Raw genomic sequence first — 21883 nt, 5'->3', positions numbered from 1 at the left:
CGGTACTTGCTCTGCCGCAGCAGCGTAGCAGATCTATTCCGCCAAGACCAAATACATTAACATTGTCATGTACATTACCGTGCCAATCCCTCCGAGAGTTGTCATGACAGAAGTGTGTGTGTGTATATATATATATATATATTTACTAAAAGTAAAAATTAAATAAAAATAAACCTACATAGAATTAAAAAAATATATATAAAAATGACAAAAGCTCATTACAAAATTAGTAAAACTTTAAAATTAATATGAAAACTGACTAAATGGGAAAAAAAAAAGAGTTAATTCTCTCTCTATTCCTAAAAATACCTATGGCAACATCTTATTGCATCACCTTATTGCTTTGTTAGGAGAGTCAGGGTTGACTTATATTGGTTTAAAGTATTATTTATGTGAATAAAAATGACATTTGTTACTCTGAGGCTCTCTGCTCAATTGATAGTAATTGATCCTCACAGGTTGACGAGAGGAAGTTATCATCAGGCTGAAATAATAGCTGGTGTATTCTCTGAGCCACTAGGACAGAATGAAAAATGAAGAGATAGAGGTTCTACATCAGCTAAATGCCACCAGGAAGCAGCACACACACATATGATGGATTTAGTGAGAAGAGATTGGTCCCACAGGGAGCCAACCACACACACTCTCTCACCTGTCTCACACGATGGTCCCGTCCACTCCACCAGACATTTGCACTCATCCGGTGATGCACACTTGCCGCCGTTTTGACAGTGACGGTTGCACACCACTGTGTAAATGAAACCAAAACACATGCAACACCATATGTGACCACTAGGGGTGCAAGAGATTACATTTAACATCCACATCCACATGAAATCCAAGCAAACATGATTTATCAGGACTCACTGGTTTCACATCTGGACCCTACGAAGCCATAGGGACATGAGCAGGTGTCTCGACCCACGCAGGTGCCTCCGTGCAGGCAAGGCAAACTGCAGAGAGCTGCGGGAATATTCATACGACCAAATGCACATAAAATAAAGTCATATATCACAAAAAGCAAACCGCTAATGCATACCTCATCAAGTCTGTGCAGATTATTTGGCTCTTGCCTCTTTATGGAAAGCACAAATGGTGCAGATTTGCAAAATGGTACCAAAAAACATAATACTTGAGGCCATCTGTATGCTATTTGACACAAAATTAACCTACACAGATATAAAATGGACAATCATTTTCCTGAACATAAAATGTGTATGCAAACATTTGTCAAATGAAATGCTCTCAAAACAATGTTGTCTCCTATTAAATTTATAAATACCACTCCAACTTGTAATAAAAGCAGCAAATCATGGTTCATAAACAAAAGGCTGTGATGTAAACAAAAGGCTATTGACCATTAAAATAAAGCAAATCACGGTTCATAAACGAAAGGCTGTTACAGACAAAAGGCTACTGACCATTTTAAAAAAGACCAGAAAAACAGCACTTATCAAGCTTTGCACTTTTTACACATTATTTACACTAGTGCTGAATGGCAATGAAATTTCAGTGCTCTTACCGCTTTCACAAGCCTCTCCATGGTAACCTGACATGCAATCACATACATCTGGCGCCACACATTTCCCTCCGTTCAGGCAGGCTGGACTGCAGATTGCTGTGAGAATCCAAAATTACGTTATTGAACAATTACGTTATTTCAAAAATTAGTCCTTGTGTATGTGATTGTACCTATGACCATATTTACAACATTATAAAAATTGGTGTGTTTTTGTTTGTGACCTGTTTCACAATTGGGACCCCTGTATCCCTTCTTGCAGCGACACGTGTTGGGGGCCGCACACTCCATGTTTCTACCGCAGGCATGTCTGCACACGGCTGAAGGCACAAATGTCATGCAAACACAAATAACACATGGTCCGATTCACTCCGTCAAAAGACAAACACATATTTGCCTCCATCTGTGGCCCTGAAGCACAGGAAGCGAAAACATATAAAAATTCCGTATGTACTATACCTATTTTAAATGTGTACCTTTCCCTTTTAATTAAAGCAAGTTGTTGTAAAAGTGCAGGTGATGCTGGTGTTATATTTTTAGATCATTACCATGCTTGCTATTTAAGATTCACCCTAAGTTCTTCCTTCAAGCATTCTGAAAAATACAGGACTGATTTGAATAGTTGGGTATCATTCGCCACATAAACTTCCTGTTTATTTGAAAAGCTGTATCCACTGCTATATGCTTTGTAGAGTTCAACGCAAAACACCTGTGACTATTTTGTGCATGTTCATGCTATATTCATACCTTCAAAACAGTGCCTGAATATAATCCATGAATGAATAAGTAATTATTGTCCTGAGTGAATTTCAACATTGTAATGCAATATCATGGGATTACAACAGCAAACATGTTTGTAGTGATTCTTCCACCCACTGCTCCTAATTTTCTCAGGTTCACTAACCCATGGGATGTAGCTCAAGGAATATATTTATTCCTTATGCCTAGAGCATGCTCGGGGAATGAGCTTATTGTTTACACCAGTTACTGTCAGATGTCAGTCTTAAACTCCACATACTGCACAATTTTCCATAGTCTAGACCTCAGAAGGTATGCCCCCAATTTGTTCACTGACATTTTGCACATTAAATCGGCAATTACTATACAAATATTGGTAGTTCAAATCAGACTAGATGGCTTTGCCACATTTCTGAGAGTCAGGGTTCACCATTTCGCCTGGGAATCTATAATCAGGAATGTACCGGTTTAATATAATAAGCAAAGTTTGCCAGGTTAGTGGCATCTAAATTATGGTATACTGTCGACACTCTTAGAAAAAAAGTGCAACATTTGTCACAGGCAGTTTTCTTAAAAGGGACAATTTTGTACCTTATTTACCTTCTAAAACGTTCATAGTAGCACCTTAAGGGTACATATTACTGCTCTAAAGCCCTAAACACACTGCACGATTTTCGGCTGTCCCAGACGAAAGATTGGCATCGTGAATCAATCGTGGCGATTTCTGTGATCGTGGCTCCTAATCGGTGGTCCTGTGTTGTACAGTGAGAGAGGTTCAAAGATGGCCATGGTCACGATCTTGCACCCAAAGATAGCCTACGATACAGCATGATCATTGCACAGTGTGTTTGCTGGTACGATCCATGTTTACTGACCAACCAATAAAAATGCGACATGAAATCAATGCAACATGGCACTAAAACATAAAACAGCTTACCTCAAGCTCTTATCCCTTCCTCTTTCGCCGCTTCCACTTCTTTTCAGCACACATAAAAATACAACTATGATTTATCATGCTCTTTTTGTTTACCACTAGCACATGCTGATGACATTTTATTCCTTTATAGTAATGTGCGTCGTATCGTACGAGTCAATAGGTGTCATCATCATACATTCTACACACACATCGTAGCCAAGTTTACTAGATCCATGTCACACAGTGTGACATGCAGTGATCTTATATGATTGCTAAAACTGTGCAGTGTGTTTTGGGCTTAAGTTAATAATATGCACATTTTAGGGGTGGATAAGATACAAAGATGTAGGGTACTGCCCCAGTGACAAGATGTCATAACCTTAAAGGTATAATATTTGCACATCTTGCAGTGCAAGTTGGCAATTTTTGCTCGGACGTTTATGTCATGGATAAATAAGTCTCTAATGTTGGACTTGCAGAGCAAAAGTCATCTTGTACATCTAAAATTACCTCTGCACATTCGCCCATCTCCAGTGTACCCCAAAGGACACCGTCCACATCTAGGTTGCCCGTCCCCTGCAAGCTCACAGTGGACTCCTGGGAAGCAAGGGACATATGCACAGGATAAACTTCTCTCTTCTAAGAGAACCACATTTTTGCTCTTGCTTTGGTGTCTACCATTCTGAAGAGTTGGTTGGTTGTCCAGGATTTTGGTTTGGCTTTGCTCACCAAGGTAGGTGGAACTCTCCTGAGGCAGTGGTTGCGTCTCATAGGGGTCTTGGATTCTGGCTCCAAAGCCTCCATCTGCAGAGAACTCCGACTCCGGAAAGGAGAAGGAAAGGGAGGTTAGGGCTGCTGTTAGGGGTTTCTGGGAGTCTGGAGGTGTCCAAGGTCGAGGTCGGATAATTGTGACCAGACTGGATTGCTGTGGAGACTTCCTCAGTGTCTCAACATGCCTTGAAGTGTGAGGTAATGTGACTTTTCCAGGCGTGACGCCTGCAAATCCACCTGCCGAGACTTTAAATGAAGCATCTCGCTCCTCTTGACTCGGAAGAACGTTAAGTTGATTGTGAGAGCGAGAGTGGAGTCGATCCCTGCTGCTGGTTAAGGCAGGTGTGTGTCTTGCAGTCAGCACCAACTCCCCTTTCCCTGTGACAGGTGGAAAGGTTGGTGGGAGGGGGAACCGAGTGGTGGCCTGATGGTGTGGGACCCTCGCTGGTGAGGATAGGCGTCTCTGAGGTTGCCTGAATGGAAGGACTGGGAGGTGCAGATGGGGAAAGCCGTGGGAGACATGCGGTAGGTTGTTCTTGGCTTGGGTCAGTTGTGGTGAGTAGCGGGGTGCTAGATGAGAGGACAAGCTTATTATGCTAGATGAAAAGAAACTTGTCAAGCTTATGAACAGTAAATACTTTTAATCCAGCTTTAAAAAGTTTACTTGTCAGCCACAACAAAGCTCATTACATTAAGGAAACAAAATGAAAATAAGAGATTGATAGTGTATTTTGCACTTATGATTCATCAACATCCTCTGGATATCTTAAACAGACTATTGAAGATTTTACACAATAAGATAACCAGAAATGCAGTTATGATGCAATGGTGCTCAGTACTAGCTTAAAACCTCATGGTGGTGCTGGTATATTTACTCATAAACAACAGATAGTCGCTGTGGCTGCTCGACAATATTTATTTTGTGCCCCATCCACATGCGAGGAACAAAGACACAATACAACAAAATGCAATCCCAACAACAGAGACACACAGTTGTTTCTGAGTGTGTAACAATCTGGGATGCATGTGGCGACAATAAGGGAATTAGCTTGCAAAATGAAGCTGTTTCTTTTCTAGTTCCCACTGTGGCTTCTCATGGATTCACTCCTGATAACGGCACTATTAGGAATGATTCCAGCAGTGGCCCATTCACAGGGAAAAATGCATTAAAAGTCATTACCCCGCTCTGAAGGCATTTACCGTCGTGCTGCGATACTGCAACCAAGGAAAATATATTCAAGGGATTTTTCATGCAAAGGAACAGATTAAGAAGTCTAACAACATTTCCATTGAGTGAAATGTAACATACTGTACTCTGGGGATAAGAAGGGATAAGATGCAGTCTGGTAGTTTTGCTTTTTTTTTAATATAAAAGGAGAATCAAAGACTAAAAAAACAGAAACAAGAAAAAACCCTGCTACTCTGTTAAAAGCCCAGTTTTCTGTTCACTCTTCCTCACTGTCTTCACCCCTCCTCATCCCCTATCTAAATTAGTTTACACACTCTTTCCCTAATTCCTTACTGTCTTTTTCCATTCCCTATACTCGTCAGCCAAAAGCACATTGTGGGTCAGCAACCACCGAGCCGCACCCTGTGCATGACTGAGCATTAGATGTTTCCAGGTCTCACTTATCAACCGTATCAAAGCACCTGTCGCGTTCTGAGGATTACGACAGGCTTGTTTCCTGTTCATTATGTTTTTCTCTAATTACTGGAGCTCTGCACTTTCAGGAGATGAAACAAAGAGGATTAAGAAAGGATTGAAGATGAATACATCGACAGACTCATTTTTAAACAAAGCTAAAAATGTAAGTTAAGTCTTCATTATGATGCAACAACTCTGAAAAAGTTGTATTGTTTAGTTTTGTGTTGATAAAAAGGAGCGTGTGCTTGTGCGTGCATTTATATATTTATATATAGCTTTGAAAGACTGATTGCAATGTTGTTAAGTTCAAAAAGTACTTACTGCTTTGCTTTGATTGTTTTATGCAGGTGCGCCCATTGCCCTGGTATCCTGGAGGACATCGTCCACAGACGTAGCCAGTGTAGGGCGGCCGGAGGTCAATGCACTGAACACCTGGAAAACACGGCCTACTTGCACACTTGGATGTCACGTTTAGTCCTTTGGGAAAACCTGCATCGTAAAGAAATATTGCCCTTTAAATTTGCCATTAATATATACACGTAATGTTCTGTTAGCATTTACTCATTAGCATCTTAATAGAAGATTGATGTGAATTTAGGGTCAGAAGCCCTCTGGGTTTTGTGTCCTCCCGTGATTTCACCTTCAACTCCTACCAACAATTTCACACTCCTACATGGCCTCCGCAGCCTACAACAGTTACCCAACCGCAACAGACTGGTGAAGGATTAGCTATGCAGGGAAAATGAGGTCTCGCTCGTACACTAGGGAAGATGTGCTGATGTCAGAAGGTGTGAAGCAACACCCTGAAATTTTTACCTCATTTCCTGTGACTAAAAATTACCCCATTGTTTTATACACCACTGAACAAACCGGTGTCCTTTTTACTCCACCATATATAGGCTACAGGATCCATCTGAGCACTTTTGGAGCACGCAGAAAATAATTTTTGCAGCAGGATATGGGGTCACATCATCATATTTTATTGAATAAGTACGCCCTCATCTTCCTCACAATCACCCAGACGCACGCACCTGTTCTGTCGAGCGTCACGTGCCGTGTCAAATAAAACAAGAAGCCTGCCCTCTGCCAGCGGAGCAGAGAAAGATGAAAGAGTTAGCAGCTGTCTTCCATTAAAAATAGATTTATCGGCCCTGTGATTACACATATCAAGGGTTATTGCCCGGGCTTTTTGTCCCATTTCCGCAAGGTCAGCGCAAATCCCTTAGACAACGACGGGATTTATCGGCCGAGGTGGGTGACAGCTTGCATCCCCTCTGCTTGCCATCTCATCTTCCTCCATAAGTGTGATGGCAGGCAATTTGCAAGCCGGCAAGACTATATTAGCAAGAGATGAGGTGCTCCCAAGGATGATATCGTCTTTCCAGAGTGGACTATTTGTCCCTGTTCCTCAAACTCTGGCCTTATCTACCTTTCGGAAAAGATGACTCATGGCATAGCAAATCTCTGTGGACTTTACAAATCCCCCTAGTCCTCCATCTCAATCCTTTTGTTTCCTTTCCTGCATTAATTATGACAGAGACAAGAAAGGTAAGTGTAAATGAGGGTTTGACAAAATAAAAGGAGACGTATTGTTTGAATTGCTTCTCGTGCAGCCTGGGGACAAATGGCCATCGGGGACACTGTCTAATTTCATTTTCAATTAGTATTTACAAAAGAACGACCAGGGTACCTGAGAACGACAGGAATTAATTTAACCTTTGGGGTTGTAGCACACAGTAACTCAAATGTAGGAGTCTCTTTTGGGATCCTATTAATGGATGTTTCTACATTGGTAATAACCTTTAAAACAGACAGCAATTCAAAACAATTACAAGGGGTCCCCCATCTACAGTGACCCTCTTAGTTTGTAAAATTAAAATGTTCTTTGCATAGAGTGAGAGAACCATTGTGCTGAATCATTCAATTATGAGACAATCAACACCTTTCCATAGGAAAGAACAATCCCAAATGAGATCTCATGAACATCTGAGTGATTTCTCTACGATTAAAATTAGAATTCAGTGGGGATCAAATTAAGATACTTCCTACATACTGTTTCTCATATTTTTCTCCTCGAGATAATCTCAATAATCTCAAATATGTATGCTCTAGAGTCTAAGATTTCAATATTGTCAAACTGTGATTATATTTGCAATAATAAAGTAAAAAATCTAATTATGAACTCAAAAATGGTTAATGAAATTCTTTATAGACCAAATGATCTTGAAATTATGCTATCCAAGTTCAAATTATAGCCCTAAAGTCAGTGTGCATTTGTCTCTTTTTATTTCTCCAAAATAATTTTCAAAGAAAATGAAACAAAATGTTGAGGCAAATATTGAAAGATGATGTTGTGGTAATAAAATAAAAAAAGGCTTCAAAGATGTCTTTGCAAAGCTGGTTAGAGTACAAATATTCCCTGGGAACCCCCCCAAGTCTCTCTGGTTGATGTCTCATCTTTCTTTCTTTCCATTTTATTCCCAGAGGACATAACCTGAGGGAGTGAAAGGGAGAAGAGAGGGAAGATGAGGTGAGGGAATGGGGCCATAAAGCCCATTTACATTCCCCATCCTGATGTCCTCCAGGGGCCTGTTGTGTCAGTCCCAGCAAATATTGTTAGGCCCCTGAGCTATTTGCAACAAAGTGCCATAAACATAGGTCTCATGACTTGTGTGCTCTAATCTTTGTGTCTTTGTCTTTGACAGGCCTGTTGTGACAACATTCTAATCAAAAATAATATTTTTCCTAATAATTTTTAGGTGAGATGTCTTATTAAGATGAAACACACCTGGTTTAACATAAGTAAGTTTTGCAAAGCTCAAATTGTTTCATTTTTAAAGAATGTGATGAGCCATTTTAGAGTTTATATTTAGATCTAGAGATTTCGATTGCAGACTACCTGCATGTTTAAGATTACTTTGACCTTTTTTTCTCCTCAGGAGATCCCTTTAAAACTCAGATGTTTCTCCTTCAATAGGGATAAAATGGAGACTTTTGTAAGATCTCAGTAATCTTGCATGCGTCTCTAAAAATAAAGATGCAGAATTTGGCGAGCAATGTTGGAGCTCATACTGGATTCTTTGACTTTTGATTGCAAACTTATATCTTGGCAAATGTGAGGGCAATTTGAGACATTGTTGAGATATCTTTACAAACTCATGAGAAGACAGTTTTATTTTTCTCAGTCGTTTCTCCTAGACACCAGTAAGGTGATCAGGGGGAAAGATCCCAGTAATTTCACCTCTAGAGCTCAAAAATTTGCTGAGTTCATATTGAGAACATATTGATTGGAGACTCTGGTGTCTTGGCAAATATGAGCACAGTTTGGGACATCAGATCTTTTCCAAAACTCTAAAGAAAACTACTGAAAAGATTATTTTAGGAGATCTCTTTAACATCTCAGTTATTTCTCCTAGACAACAGATTTGATGGGATCAAATTCAGATTTAGTTTTCATTTCCTGCTGCTTCGTTTTTAGTTTTCTCCTGAGAAAAAGATGCCAGCATTCATTTTTAGAGTGTCTCCTCTAAAATGTGAAAGAATGAGAAATCGGAGATTTAACAGAAAATAGTATAGAGATATTACAGAGATTTGTCATTTCACTTTCCTTTGGGATTATACATGCAATACAAAACAGATTTGACTATGTGTCTCTTGACTATTACTCTTCCAAATAGAGAGTGAGAGATGTCCTTTACCTAACCTTGCTCTGTTGAGTTTCATAGAGAGTCTGAATGCCTGGCATGGCTAATTAGAATCGCTAATTTCAGGCATTATACCCAGACGAGAGGGTAAGAGGTGCGAGCGCAAAGGCACGCCAGCAGGCCTTGTCTTGCTTTGTGCTTAGCAGCTGGAGGAAAGTCATTTCCTGGGAACATCACACACACAAAAAACCTAGCGCAGGAAATGACTCTAGGGGGATTGAAGGGACATCACGCTGCGTCAGGGAAAGACAAAGAATCGTTTTCTGCAATGTCATGACACCAGCAGTGGGCGATTTGGCTCCAAATGTAACCCTCATGGTTTTGTTTCCTGGCCATCTGTGGACATGTAGAGACAGAACAATGGAAACAACAACTTGCCAGTTCTCTGACTCGTGCTGGTGGCGGCTTTGTTGACAGAGGTCTTGCTTGGAGCTTCGTTGGACTCCGGCGGGAGGTGGGTGGGGGTCGTTCTAGAAAGGGGGACGGGCATTTTGCTGATGGGCCACACTGCGGGTGGCGCGGATGAGGTGACAGCGTGAGAGGTGATGGGACGAGATGTGACCAATTTTGCTGGTGCTGATGAAAAAGAGAGAAAGAAATGATTCAAAATCAACTCGACAGCTTTTGCTACTGATGCCTCAAGTGCAGAACAAAGGACAAGAGAGAGTGGGGTACAATGTGTCGCACCCTTAATCTCGCAAACTGTCGACAATTTTGGTCACATGACCAGATGTTTAGGAAGGACCCATTATAAAAAACTGACTGTAATTGAGAGATGCACATGATAAAAAATGTAAAAAAATTTTTTTGCATGTTGCTATTTATTTATGAAAATGTGCTAATTTAAACATTTTTTCTGTTGCCTCATGGGTAAAAACAAAGTTGTTGCTCAGCGGTCTCATTGAAGAAAGCACAAAAGTCAATAACAGGACAAAAATGGTTTTGAAAGTGAGGTTATTGTTCATATTACTGTTCAGGAAAGAAAGCTTTTAGTAATATTTAATAATAAAAAAAAACTTCACATTTGAAGGCTGTTGATGTCACCATGTTGGTATGAAGATAAAATACCCTTATTAACAAGAAGTTTGTTTTCTAATACAATATGTTCTGAGTAAAACAGCATTGGATGTGTCTTCACAAACTTGTGGTTAAACTTTCACTTTGGTAGAAAATCCTAGAGAATGAAAAGATTAAGACTGAAGATCTTTCTGGCTCTTTTTCCATTTTGAAGACTTCAACCTTGCGTTCTGTGAACATCTTGTGCCGTACTCGGCCTGATACAACAACTGCCTAACCATTTCTCTAGCTCTGAAATGTTCTTCAAGGAACAGTTTCAGAGTTGAGGCTGTCGTCTCCTCAGCTTGTCAGTAAAACCGCACACCAGAGACGTGAGAATTTCACTTCCTCGCTGTCTCTCTCTCTCAACACGGAAACTACCGAGGAGCCGTTTTACCAATTATCTCTGGACAAGCGCAGTGTCTGGCATGGAGTCTGCTCGTGCACAAGGTGGATAACTATCTTGTGCCATCTGGATTGTATTGCTCTCCCTCCCGCGGTTCTGCTGGTCATAATCAAAGCGGGATGGCAGATCCAGCTCTCGCTGCTCTGTTGTATTTCTGTATGCTGCAATCAGACAGATTGTGTTTGTAATAGAGGTCCAGGCCTGGCTGAAGGAGTCATCAAATCTCTGTCCCTCTGATGGAGGAAACCGTGAACACAGAGCTCCCCTGAACGAGGGTTTATCACTTGCAGATTACGGTCAAAAGACATTTGCAGAACATTTTGTCAAGGCAAATGGAGGAAGATGGAAAACAGCTGTGAGGAGCCCCTTGAGCAACAGTGCAGAGAAAAACACATTGTGTCGTAAAACACAAATAACTAATCACTGAGCTTTAAGGTTCTAGGTTTATGAAAGGCTCGATGACAATAGATGTCTGATTTGATGCAAACTTGATAGTTTAAAATGCATACAAGATCTCAGAAATCAACTATTCTGTATTCATATTCAACAAAATGCATTATCAATAAACAATTTCATTTAATTACTATAATGTAAATGTAAAGCCTTCCCAATTCTAGAGGACAGTATCATTTTTCCTGGCTGATGCTGTGGATAAAATATGGTTAATAAATAAAGAATAAAAATAAAAATATCTTTACATACACCTTAAATATACTTGAGTGCACACACCTTATTATTTCCACCCCCCCCATATTTTGAGGTTTAAAATTTTTGTGTGTATTTGTGTTAATTTGAAAAACTTAATAAATACATAATTAGATTTAAAATTAAAACTTAATTACTGCTGTATTCATCTGTCTGGTTAATGTTTAAAAGCTTTTTTTTAATATTGTATTTTTAATTCATTTAAATTATTTAAAACATATTACACAATTTTTTAAAATCTTAAATAATAAATATTATATAAATTTTTTTAAATAATAAGTTATATTAACTTAATAATATAAATGTAGCCATTATTTTATTGAAATACACTATTTTGACTCCTGTTTGGCAATTCTGTGAGCATATTATACAAGGATACTCTCAAGCTGAGACTTTGATGCTTTGGAATGAAAACCCCGGCATTTCCCTAAAGTAAACTCTGGGCAGAACTGCAGGATTGTGATGCTTTGGCATCTGCGGGTGAACGTGAAACAAGAAAAGAAAACCGTTTTCCCCTTTTTTGTGTGTACAACAAAACTGAGGTCATATTTTGTTTGGGACTGTTTAACTTCTCAGCAAAAGCCTTTTTTTCAGAAGTAGATGTGCTTTGGGAGGAAACTTTGTTTTCTTACCTTTGCAGGAGATCCCATCTCGCTCCAGGCCCCGAGGGCAGGGGCCACACCTGAAGGAGCCGAAGCCGTTCACACACCTGACGCCAGGAAAACATGGGCGTCTCTCACACTCATTTACGTCGTCCTGACATGTGACACCTGTGGACATTAAAAAAAATAAGCATTATTATAGAAATGAATGGATTTCAAATGCAAAAATAGTAAATGTGACCGCAACTTTAATGCAGTAATCAATGAATCATTCACTTAAACAATCGCTCAAAACACTGATTCTTTCAGAAACAAATCTAGTTACTGTCTTATAAGTAACTGAATCATTCACTTAAACAATTGCTCAAAACACTGATTCTTTCAGAAACAAATCAAGCTAAAGTCTTATAAGTATTGAATCATTCACACAAATGATTTGTTCAAAACCCTGATTCTTTCAGAAACAAATCACGTGACTGTCTTATAAGTTTGAATCAAGTGACTGTCTTATGAGTTAACATGGATTTCTATAGAAATGAATGGATTTCATGTGGGAAAATGGTAATCATGACCGCACCTTTAATGCGGTAATCAATGGATCATTCACTCAAATGATTTGCTCAAAACACTGATTCTTTCAGAAACTAATCAAGATACAGTCTTATAACAGTAATTGAATCATTCACTCAAATGATTCATTCAAAACACTGATTCTTTCAGAGAATAATCAAGTTACGGTTTTATAAGTAATTGAATCATTCACTCAAACAATTGTTCAAAACACTGATTCTTTCAGAAACAAATCATGTGACTGTCTTATAAGTTTGAATCAGTGACTCAAAACACTGATTCTTTCAGAATATACTGTCTTATAACAGTAATTGAATCACTCACTCAAACGATTCATTCAAACAAAATGATTTGCTCAGGAACAAAATGCCGCTACTGTGTGATGCTCAGAGACGTGTTTCAACTCAGTCTTTGGAACCATTTTCATTGGCGGGAGCAAAAACACACAAGGTAACTGACAACACTGAGTTTAAAATGTAAGTTATTCAGTATTAACTCATTGCTATAATTAATTGTCATTCAATTATGATAGAGACTGCATAGCAATTACCTAGCTACCACCAGAATCATAGCAGCAAGTTGTCATCAATCGTTTACCTCAGAAAGTGTGACTAGTAACTTGTTGGCCAATATCTTGATTCATTATGCATGGAGGTATGTTTAAGCATATTATTGTCACTGTCTGTGAAAAACAATAGCATTTAGAGCCAATAGTATGCTTCAAACTTCTGAAAAAACACTTTATTTCATTTTTATCGAATAACTGTTCAAAGTTAAACCTTACTTGTTTAAACACTTCTCAGACGCAGAACTTTGAGGCGGCAGCACGTTTGAAATTCAAATACTCAGGAAAACACTAAAATTGTGGTGAAGCATTGTTTATAGAGAAAGATAATAATTTCCTCCACTTCTTTCCTCTGCTAAAACATCAAGTGGCCACACCAAACACTGCTTTCAGCAAAGATAAAACATCTCTGAGCTGATTCATCACTGTGTTTTGGCCTGTTTACTACTCCCAGCAGCAAAATAGCATACATATACTCTTTCCTCTGTGTGGGTTCAGTAGCTGCTGGGCATTTGTCCATTTTTTTTAATTTGTATTTGTGTTGTTTGTGGCTTCTCTTAGAAATGTGTTTGTAGGGGATCTTTAATAATGTCCAAACCATCTGCAAAGGCCCAAAGCATTACGAGCCGCAGAAAAAACACAAACTTTTATCCAATCAGCAGTGTCGGTTTATCTCACGCAAGCATCGCCATTAGTGGAAATGGACAAACTCTTCTGACCGGTTTGATCCTTAGATATTAAACACAGAAAACACTAAGGTAAAAGCTTCAGTCTTGACAGGAAAGCTTCGCATTTTAACTTCAAGCAACAACAGGCATTGCATTCAGCCAGGAAAGATTAATTCGCACATTGGCAGCGAAGAGATTTCAACCACCGATCTCAGAATAGGCACTGTATGAAAACATCAACTGTTCAGCTTTTGTCTGAAATTCCCAGGCAGGAGCGTTTGTTGCTTTTGAGCCTTTTTGTTTTCACCCACATACACTCGTCTGCTTTCAAGCTTGGAGAAACTAAATGAGCTGATCTTCTCGGTCATAACTAGGAATGGGTTTTGGCAAAATATGACTTTGTAATTGGATCAAGAATGAAACTGAGCCAAGAGTTTGTCTTTATTCAGCGGACCTGCTTCGTAATCAATAAGAAAAACTGCACACACAAACAAATAAATGCAAAATATCGATCCAAGGATGAAGTACCAGAGCAATAATGTGAGAAAAACAATAAAACCTTAGTCATAACTCTTAATTGTTCCATGTGGATTTGTATTAATGTCAATATAATTCATTAACTTATATACACATATACTCCAATTATAAGGCTTTTTTAAGGTTTTATTTGTTTATGAAGATATTTTTTATGTAAAGAGAAGGTACAAATTAAATTAATTACATATGTTAACATATATACTCCACAACCCTGTTAATTATGAGATATAAATATTAAATAAATAATAAAATGCAATGAAAATAATTAGTAATACAAATTATACACAATAAAATGTTTTAAAGTTTTACTTAAAACTAATTTTTTTTAATGTGAAGAGAAGTTAAATAGTAAATTAAATCATTAATTTGTAAAATAATAAATTTTGTACATTAACAATGTATTAACACACATTAACGTTCATTTAAAAGCAGAATGTCTTTACGACCACATCAAACCGGCCATGTTTCAGATGCGCACTCCACTTCGCCTCAGCGGCAGGCACGAGTCAAACGAGCGCGGAAACGGTCCTCTGCTTGTAGCGCTCGCTCTTCAATTGCACGCACAAATGAGCCAGCGCACGCTGTAGCCTGCATCATTTCATATCAAATTGCGAAAGAAACTACGAGCATGCAATGTCGTAGTTATGACGTCAGTTAAGTCATTAAGTTACCAAAAAGGCAATTAAAGCTGCAAAACTGTATTTATTTGTTATATGAATCACATTTAGCATCCTAGCAATGTTTTCCTCATCTAACACACCCAATTCAACTCAATAGTAGAGACTTCTGAAGTGGGTCAGAATAGGTAAAGAGACGCGTTTTAGATCCGCGTCAAGTTAAGCGGCAGCTCTTAAAGAAATAGCAGCCAAAAAACCTAATAACCAGCTGCTTTGATGTCTGTTAATCAAAGATCAAAAGTTCAAATAACTCAATATCTTTTGTAGCTTTTAGGATTCATCTATAATTAATTTGGAATTTTGTGTTTGATAACTTTATTCAATTTCTGTATATTTCCTACTTGCTGAAGGGCACAGGTAGCTAAATATGACATTTATTATAATGGGTTTTTGTGAAGATTGTTTTAATTTCACTTAAATTAGAAGTTATTTTAAGTAGTATAAAAATGTTAAAATCGATAGTTCTTGTAATGCTGAATGGCTAGTCAATGGTTAAATATTAGGGGGAAAAAATTCATAGAGACATCAGTAGCATTGGTATGGCCTTCAGTCATAAAAAAGATGCCATTATACAAATATTAAACATATATAACATTTATGTTGTTTTTACATTAATTTGAAGATTTGATGTGAAATTATTGCAATGTAAAAGTATTTTTAAAAACTTTAATGTTAGGTGGGATTAATCGCGATTAACCGCGATTAATTTCAGAAAAATGTGCGATTAATTAGTTAATATATTTTTTTTATTGAATGACAGCACTACTTTTAATACAGTAACACAATAAGCTTGTAATGAAACTCAACGTTCCTTCGTTACTAGTTCTAAAGTGACGTTTTCAAATTAGTAACGGAGGCTTGGGCTCAGCTGTTAAACTGACAACTTTGTCATTTGAATCCGTGGCGGAAGGAAGTAGTTCCACACAAAAGAGAGTTTGTAAAGACACTCCGTTGTTGTTTTGCCGTAGAACTGCTGTATCAATGCAATATCACACTCGTAGCCATGCAAAATGGCTGTATATCAGCACGCTGTGATTACCTACGGCCGAATCACTGCCGTGCTGATATATACGAGTGTGATGGGCAGAAAATGGAAATTAATTTGTGCATTGCAGGTTGAACTAAATACCTGTGAGTCCAGCAGGACACTGGCATTGGAACCCGTCTATCAGATCTACACACACTCCTGCTCCACACGGGCTGGAGTCGCATTCGTTCTGCTCTTCCTGGCACAGGTCGCCATGAATTCCAGCCGGGCACACGCACAGGTACTCGCCGCTGCCCGCTGGATACTTGATGTTAGTCACACACGTCCCTCCGTTCAAGCAGCCACACGGCCGCACCATCACCTGTAACATGGAAATATGGGCTGAACTGTATGGTAACGCAAATAAAAATAAAACAAAGTTAACTCTGTCTCAAAATCACGTAACACGCATTATTTTTTTTACATCATTTATAATTTATAACATCATAATTTAGTGTATTAATGACCAATACTATTATATTAGAATGTTTTATTACACAATTTTTGCAACCCTATTTTCTAATATTTAAAGGACCTAACTGACCCAAAATGCCATCGGTTTTTTTTTCTCAGCAGTGTTGCTAATTGCATACAGTCGCTCTCTCTCTCCTGTCCTCAAACGACTGTATCTCTCAACCTCCGTTCAAGCAGCCACACGGCCGCACCATCACCTGTAACATGGAAATATGGGCTGAACTGTATGGTAACGCAAATAAAAATAAAACAAAGTTAACTCTGTCTCAAAATCACGTAACACGCATTATTTTTTTTACATCATTTATAATTTATAACATCATAATTTAGTGTATTAATGACCAATACTATTATATTAGAATGTTTTATTACACAATTTTTGCAACCCTATTTTCTAATATTTAAAGGACCTAACTGACCCAAAATGCCATCGGGTTTTTTTTCTCAGCAGTGTTGCTAATTGCATACAGTCGCTCTCGCTCTCCTGTCCTCAAACGACTGTATCTCTCAAACTCAGACAGTCTTTAATAAGCGCTAGGAGGCAGGAAGCAGATGCTTGTTAGCTGTCTAGGGCCCACAGAGGAGATGGAGAGGACGTTTGTCTTTCGTTGCACCGCAAGACTCAGGAGAATCTGGGCAGCTGAGTTCTGCTGTCCTTATGTCATTTTTTGAAAGATGTTAAACTTTATAACTCCCAAAAAGCAATTAAAAATACAGTAGTACCATGGTACTGAAAGATTACCATGGTACATATGCAACAACATACCATTTTTAGTCATCTAATGTCATCTAGGCAAATCGCACATTGTATCTAGTAGAAAAAAGGCCTTGCAGGACTATAATCCAATCCTGTTTCAATGATTAATTTGATCTTTCTATGAATAAATGACCAATCTTTGAATGAGATCATGGAATGTGAATATACAAGCTCGGCATTTACATTTATTCCTTTTAGAAGACCTTGTATCCAAAGCGATGAACAAATTGATTCACTAAAATGACTCTGATTTCCCAATCCTACATAAGACGGCGAAAACTGTTTAGAAGAGTATATTTCATTATTGCTTCTACTCGCACAATAAAATGTGACAAAAATGTGATGTAACACTATGAAAAGCCACAATAATGCTCATTGAAAAAAAAATCGCTTGTTGCTGGAAATGCAACACTCCTATGCCACTAAAATATGTTTTTCTTTTTTTAACTATTGTTAGTAAGTTGCTATAAATAAAAATATCAAGCAAAAATACTTTGGAGATGTTATTTCAGAAAAGTTTAACTTTTTATTTTTATTGTATTTTTATAAACAGTTTTATCTGTCAATCACTTTTATTATTATAAATGTTTATTTATTTAAACATATTGTATATTTTTATATTTTGAAATAAACAAAATTGGCCATGTCATTTTATTTTTAGTTGTTATTATAAATCGAACAAATATAACTAATTATATTATTAATGTAAACACAATAAATTAGTTTTGTAACTACATTGATTAATTGATATTTTTCTATAATTTATTTAATAAAAAAATTAAATTAATTAAATTAAATTAAATTAAACTCACATAGTTAGTTAGACAAAAATAACAGCATACAGGTTTGAAACGACATGAGGGTGAGTAAGTAACACACACACACACAAAATTACATCCCAGAAGAGGCTTGAATCATTATTTCTACAAAACTAAAGTTTGCATCTCATTTGACCTAAACATAAAAATCCGTCAGGCATCAGTTTCTCCGTGTCTCTCACCTCCACGGTAAATCTGCTCTGGGCATCACACTCATCAGACACAGTAAATTGAAAACTGCGCGTTTCCTCCTCGTCCACTTTCCAGATGAGGAGCCCGGCCGGGGAAATTGAGGCCCCAGGGGGCCCCGTCTCCAGCTGGAAGAGCAGGGCCGAGCCCTCGGGGTCCGTGGCTGTGAATTGGTACACAAAGTTCTCACCTACAAAGGTCTGCAGGCCATCCCGTGGCATGTGGAAGGTCGGTGGATGATTAGCTGCGGAAATGAGAGGGGAAATGCAAGACAGAATAACATTAATTAATTAACAATCCCCAGAGCTGATTTTCAGTTGCTAGGCAATATTGTTCTGTCAAATAGTTTGTTTATTGATAGTATATTTCATTATTGCTTCTACTCGCACAATAAAATGTGACAAAAATGTGATGTAACACTATGAAAAGCCACAATAATGCTCATTGAAAAAAAAATCGCTTGTTGCTGGAAATGCAACACTCCTATGCCACTAAAATATGTTTTTCTTTTTTTAACTATTGTTAGTAAGTTGCTATAAATAAAAATATCAAGCAAAAATACTTTGGAGATGTTATTTCAGAAAAGTTTAACTTTTTATTTTTATTGTATTTTTATAAACAGTTTTATCTGTCAATCACTTTTATTATTATAAATGTTTATTTATTTAAACGTATTGTATATTTTTATATTTTGAAATAAACAAAATTGGCCATGTCATTTTATTTTTAGTTGTTATTATAAATCGAACAAATATAACTAATTATATTATTAATGTAAACACAATCAAATTTTTTCATAATTATAAATATTAAATAATTTAAACATTTCAAACGAGGCCCCAGGGGGCCCCGTCTCCAGCTGGAAGAGCAGGGCCGAGCCCTCGGGGTCCGTGGCTGTGAATTGGTACACAAAGTTCTCACCTACAAAGGTCTGCAGGCCATCCCGTGGCACGTGGAAGGTCGGTGGATGATTAGCTGCGGAAATGAGAGGGGAATTGCAAGACAGAATAACATGAATTAATTAACAATCCCCAGAGCTGATTTTCAGTTGCTAGGCAATATTTGTCAGTCAAATAGTTTGTTTATTGATGAATATGTCTGATAATATTTAGCAATGTCATTTTCATTAATTGTAGTCCATTGTACTTGGACTGAAATGAAATACAATTTTATTTGGCTAAATTATTTATTATCATTATCTGTTTATTAACTGCAAACTGTAAAAAACCCAATTAAATTATTATTATTATTTTTTTTTTTTTTTTTTTTTTTTTTTTTTTATTGTTAAAAATAATTTTTATTATTACTAATTTCAGTAAACATAAACATAAAACTGAAAAAAAAAAAATAATAATTATACAAAAACATTTTTTGGCCATGATTTTGCTTTCAGAAAGCAAAATGACAAATGTCTAATCTTTTCAATAACTGCAAAATGTAAGAGACAAAACTGATTTTTATAGAATTGTTCAACTTTTTTTTTAATTGATAAAGTTGTTTTTTTTCTTTAATAATTTTTACTATTATAAATATTTATTACAACAAATAAATTACAATTTTACATTTTAAAAATAGAAAAATATAAATTTTATATTTAACTTTTTTCCTAAACATTTAAAAATATATACATATATAAAATCATAAATTCATAATTCTGGCCAATAATTATATCCAAAATATAAAAAAAAATCTATAAATATATTCATAACAATATTGTTGTTATTTAGATTTTTAAATATGTTTTATTATTGCAAATATTTATTAATTCAAACATAAACTCGTAAAGATACATAAATATACAAATATATAAATTCTTAACTCATAATCCTCAGGATTTCAGAAAGCAAAACATGATGACATTTGTGGGATAAAATCTGATTTACGGCATCATGCGTTAGAATCCGACGGTTATTTCCCGCTTCTTGTTTCGTGTGAAACTTGACAAACAAAGTCCGCAACACTGTGCAAAAAATATCCATCTTAAGAGACATGCAATTATCCACAACAAAACCCTAGAAAATAAACCGACCCTGATCTTGAAATATGAAAGCATTTTCTGCAACAATATGTCACTCATATTCAAAATCTCATTCACGAGCAGCATGACGTATACGAGCTTGTGAGTTTCTGGCTGGGAAATGTTGACTAACAACAAAATGGATCCATAAATCTGTTCTGACATCACAAAGTAAACAAACCCAATGCAAAATAACACGATAAAACATAACGTTGCTATTCTCGCAAATGCAAACCAAGTACAAAAAACACATGCTAATTGTTTCAAAATGGTCTGATGTCTATTTCGCAGATTTTCTCAGTTATGTAACGCTACTTCTAGCAGTATGAATGCTCACTTGAATCACTTAACATTTCCATTTCTAGATTTTCCTCTGATGATCATCTCGTCTAAATTTAATTTGTCTGCATGAATGAACGGACTCTCAGTTTTGCCACAGAATGATGAAAAAAGTGTGGCAGAAAGCACGAGGGAAATAACCAGCAGAATATAAGTGGGTGTGAGGTGAATGCTTGTAATCTTTCTTAAAGCTGAATGTGTTTGGAGTGTCAGATAGCATCGGTCCGCCCCTCATTTGCAGCGCAGGCAAACAGACGGATGTTTACTGTCATCGCTCGCTCTCTCTCTCTCTCTCTCTGAACACAGCACTGTGGTTAAAGAGGAGGGAGTTTGTGCTCAAATGCAACATGATTTCCAAAGAACTCCCTAATAATAACAACTTGTGTGTGCGTGTGTGTTTGTTTTGCTATACTTGAGAAGAATTTTCTTTTGAGTCCCCATATACAGTATATAGTAAAATATTTTTATATTTACTCTTAAAAATGATTTAGAGAGATAGTGTCTGGTCTTCTAGTGTGAAAAGGTGAATAAATCTTAATTAAAATGCCATAAACAACTGGCTCTAATATGTGATTAGATGAGATGAACATTGTTTATGCACATTAGCTGAGTTTTATATTAATACAGTTAAAACAATAAACAATATTACAATTGTTTATTGAGATGATTATGAATAATGATTAAAGGGGTCATATGATGCGATTTCAATTTTTCCTTTCTTTTTGGAGTGTTACAAGCTCTTGGTGCATAACGAAGATCTGTAAAGTTGCAAAGAGATATCAAATCCAAAGAGATATTGTTTATAAAAATTACGAGTCAACCATGCCTTCCTAAAATGGCACATTTCATTACACCAAATACACAACATAATGTTCTTTTTAGCAACATCATATGACCTCTTTAATAAAAATTACCAATATATAATGACCAATAATCAATCATTACTGATTATTATATTTATATGATTTAAATATACAATATTTAATGATAATGATTAATTAATAATTACAATAATATGAATAATATTAATTTAAACAAACAAGAAAACAAACAAACACAAATAATATAAGAGAGTTTGTGCTAAATGATGATGATTGTTATTATCATTATGATGATTATGATGAAGATTATTATTATTATTATTATTATTATTATTATTGTTATTATTATCAATAATATTATT

At 36.8% G+C, this 21883-nt stretch overlaps 1 protein-coding gene and 1 long non-coding RNA gene across 2 annotated transcripts in view; both read right to left on the bottom strand.

Annotated features, from left to right (window-relative positions):
• The window catches only part of LOC107751466 (von Willebrand factor D and EGF domain-containing protein-like), a 75213-nt gene that overhangs the window by 7148 nt on the left and 46182 nt on the right, over positions 1 to 21883 (bottom strand). The window contains exons 17-22 of the mRNA XM_016567212.1: positions 18338 to 18588; positions 16209 to 16428; positions 12093 to 12230; positions 9672 to 9869; positions 5911 to 6078; positions 3684 to 4514 (exon numbers count right to left, since the gene is read on the bottom strand). Of these exons, the coding sequence (XP_016422698.1) occupies positions 3684 to 4514; positions 5911 to 6078; positions 9672 to 9869; positions 12093 to 12230; positions 16209 to 16428; positions 18338 to 18588 (1806 nt within the window). The remainder of the gene's footprint in view (positions 1 to 3683; positions 4515 to 5910; positions 6079 to 9671; positions 9870 to 12092; positions 12231 to 16208; positions 16429 to 18337; positions 18589 to 21883) is intronic.
• On the bottom strand, positions 659 to 1599 carry LOC107751469 (uncharacterized). Its single transcript, XR_001641245.1, has 3 exons — positions 1523 to 1599; positions 868 to 963; positions 659 to 748 (listed from the first exon to the last, which is right to left on the bottom strand). It is a non-coding gene; the product is annotated as an uncharacterized LOC107751469 (long non-coding RNA).

This window comes from Sinocyclocheilus rhinocerous, unplaced genomic scaffold (genome assembly GCF_001515625.1).
Source record: "Sinocyclocheilus rhinocerous isolate Xijiao unplaced genomic scaffold, SAMN03320098_v1.1 scaffold2046, whole genome shotgun sequence".
NCBI lineage: Eukaryota > Metazoa > Chordata > Actinopteri > Cypriniformes > Cyprinidae > Sinocyclocheilus > Sinocyclocheilus rhinocerous.
Note: the sequence above shows the minus strand (reverse complement) of the source record. Positions and strands in the feature narration are given on the sequence as shown.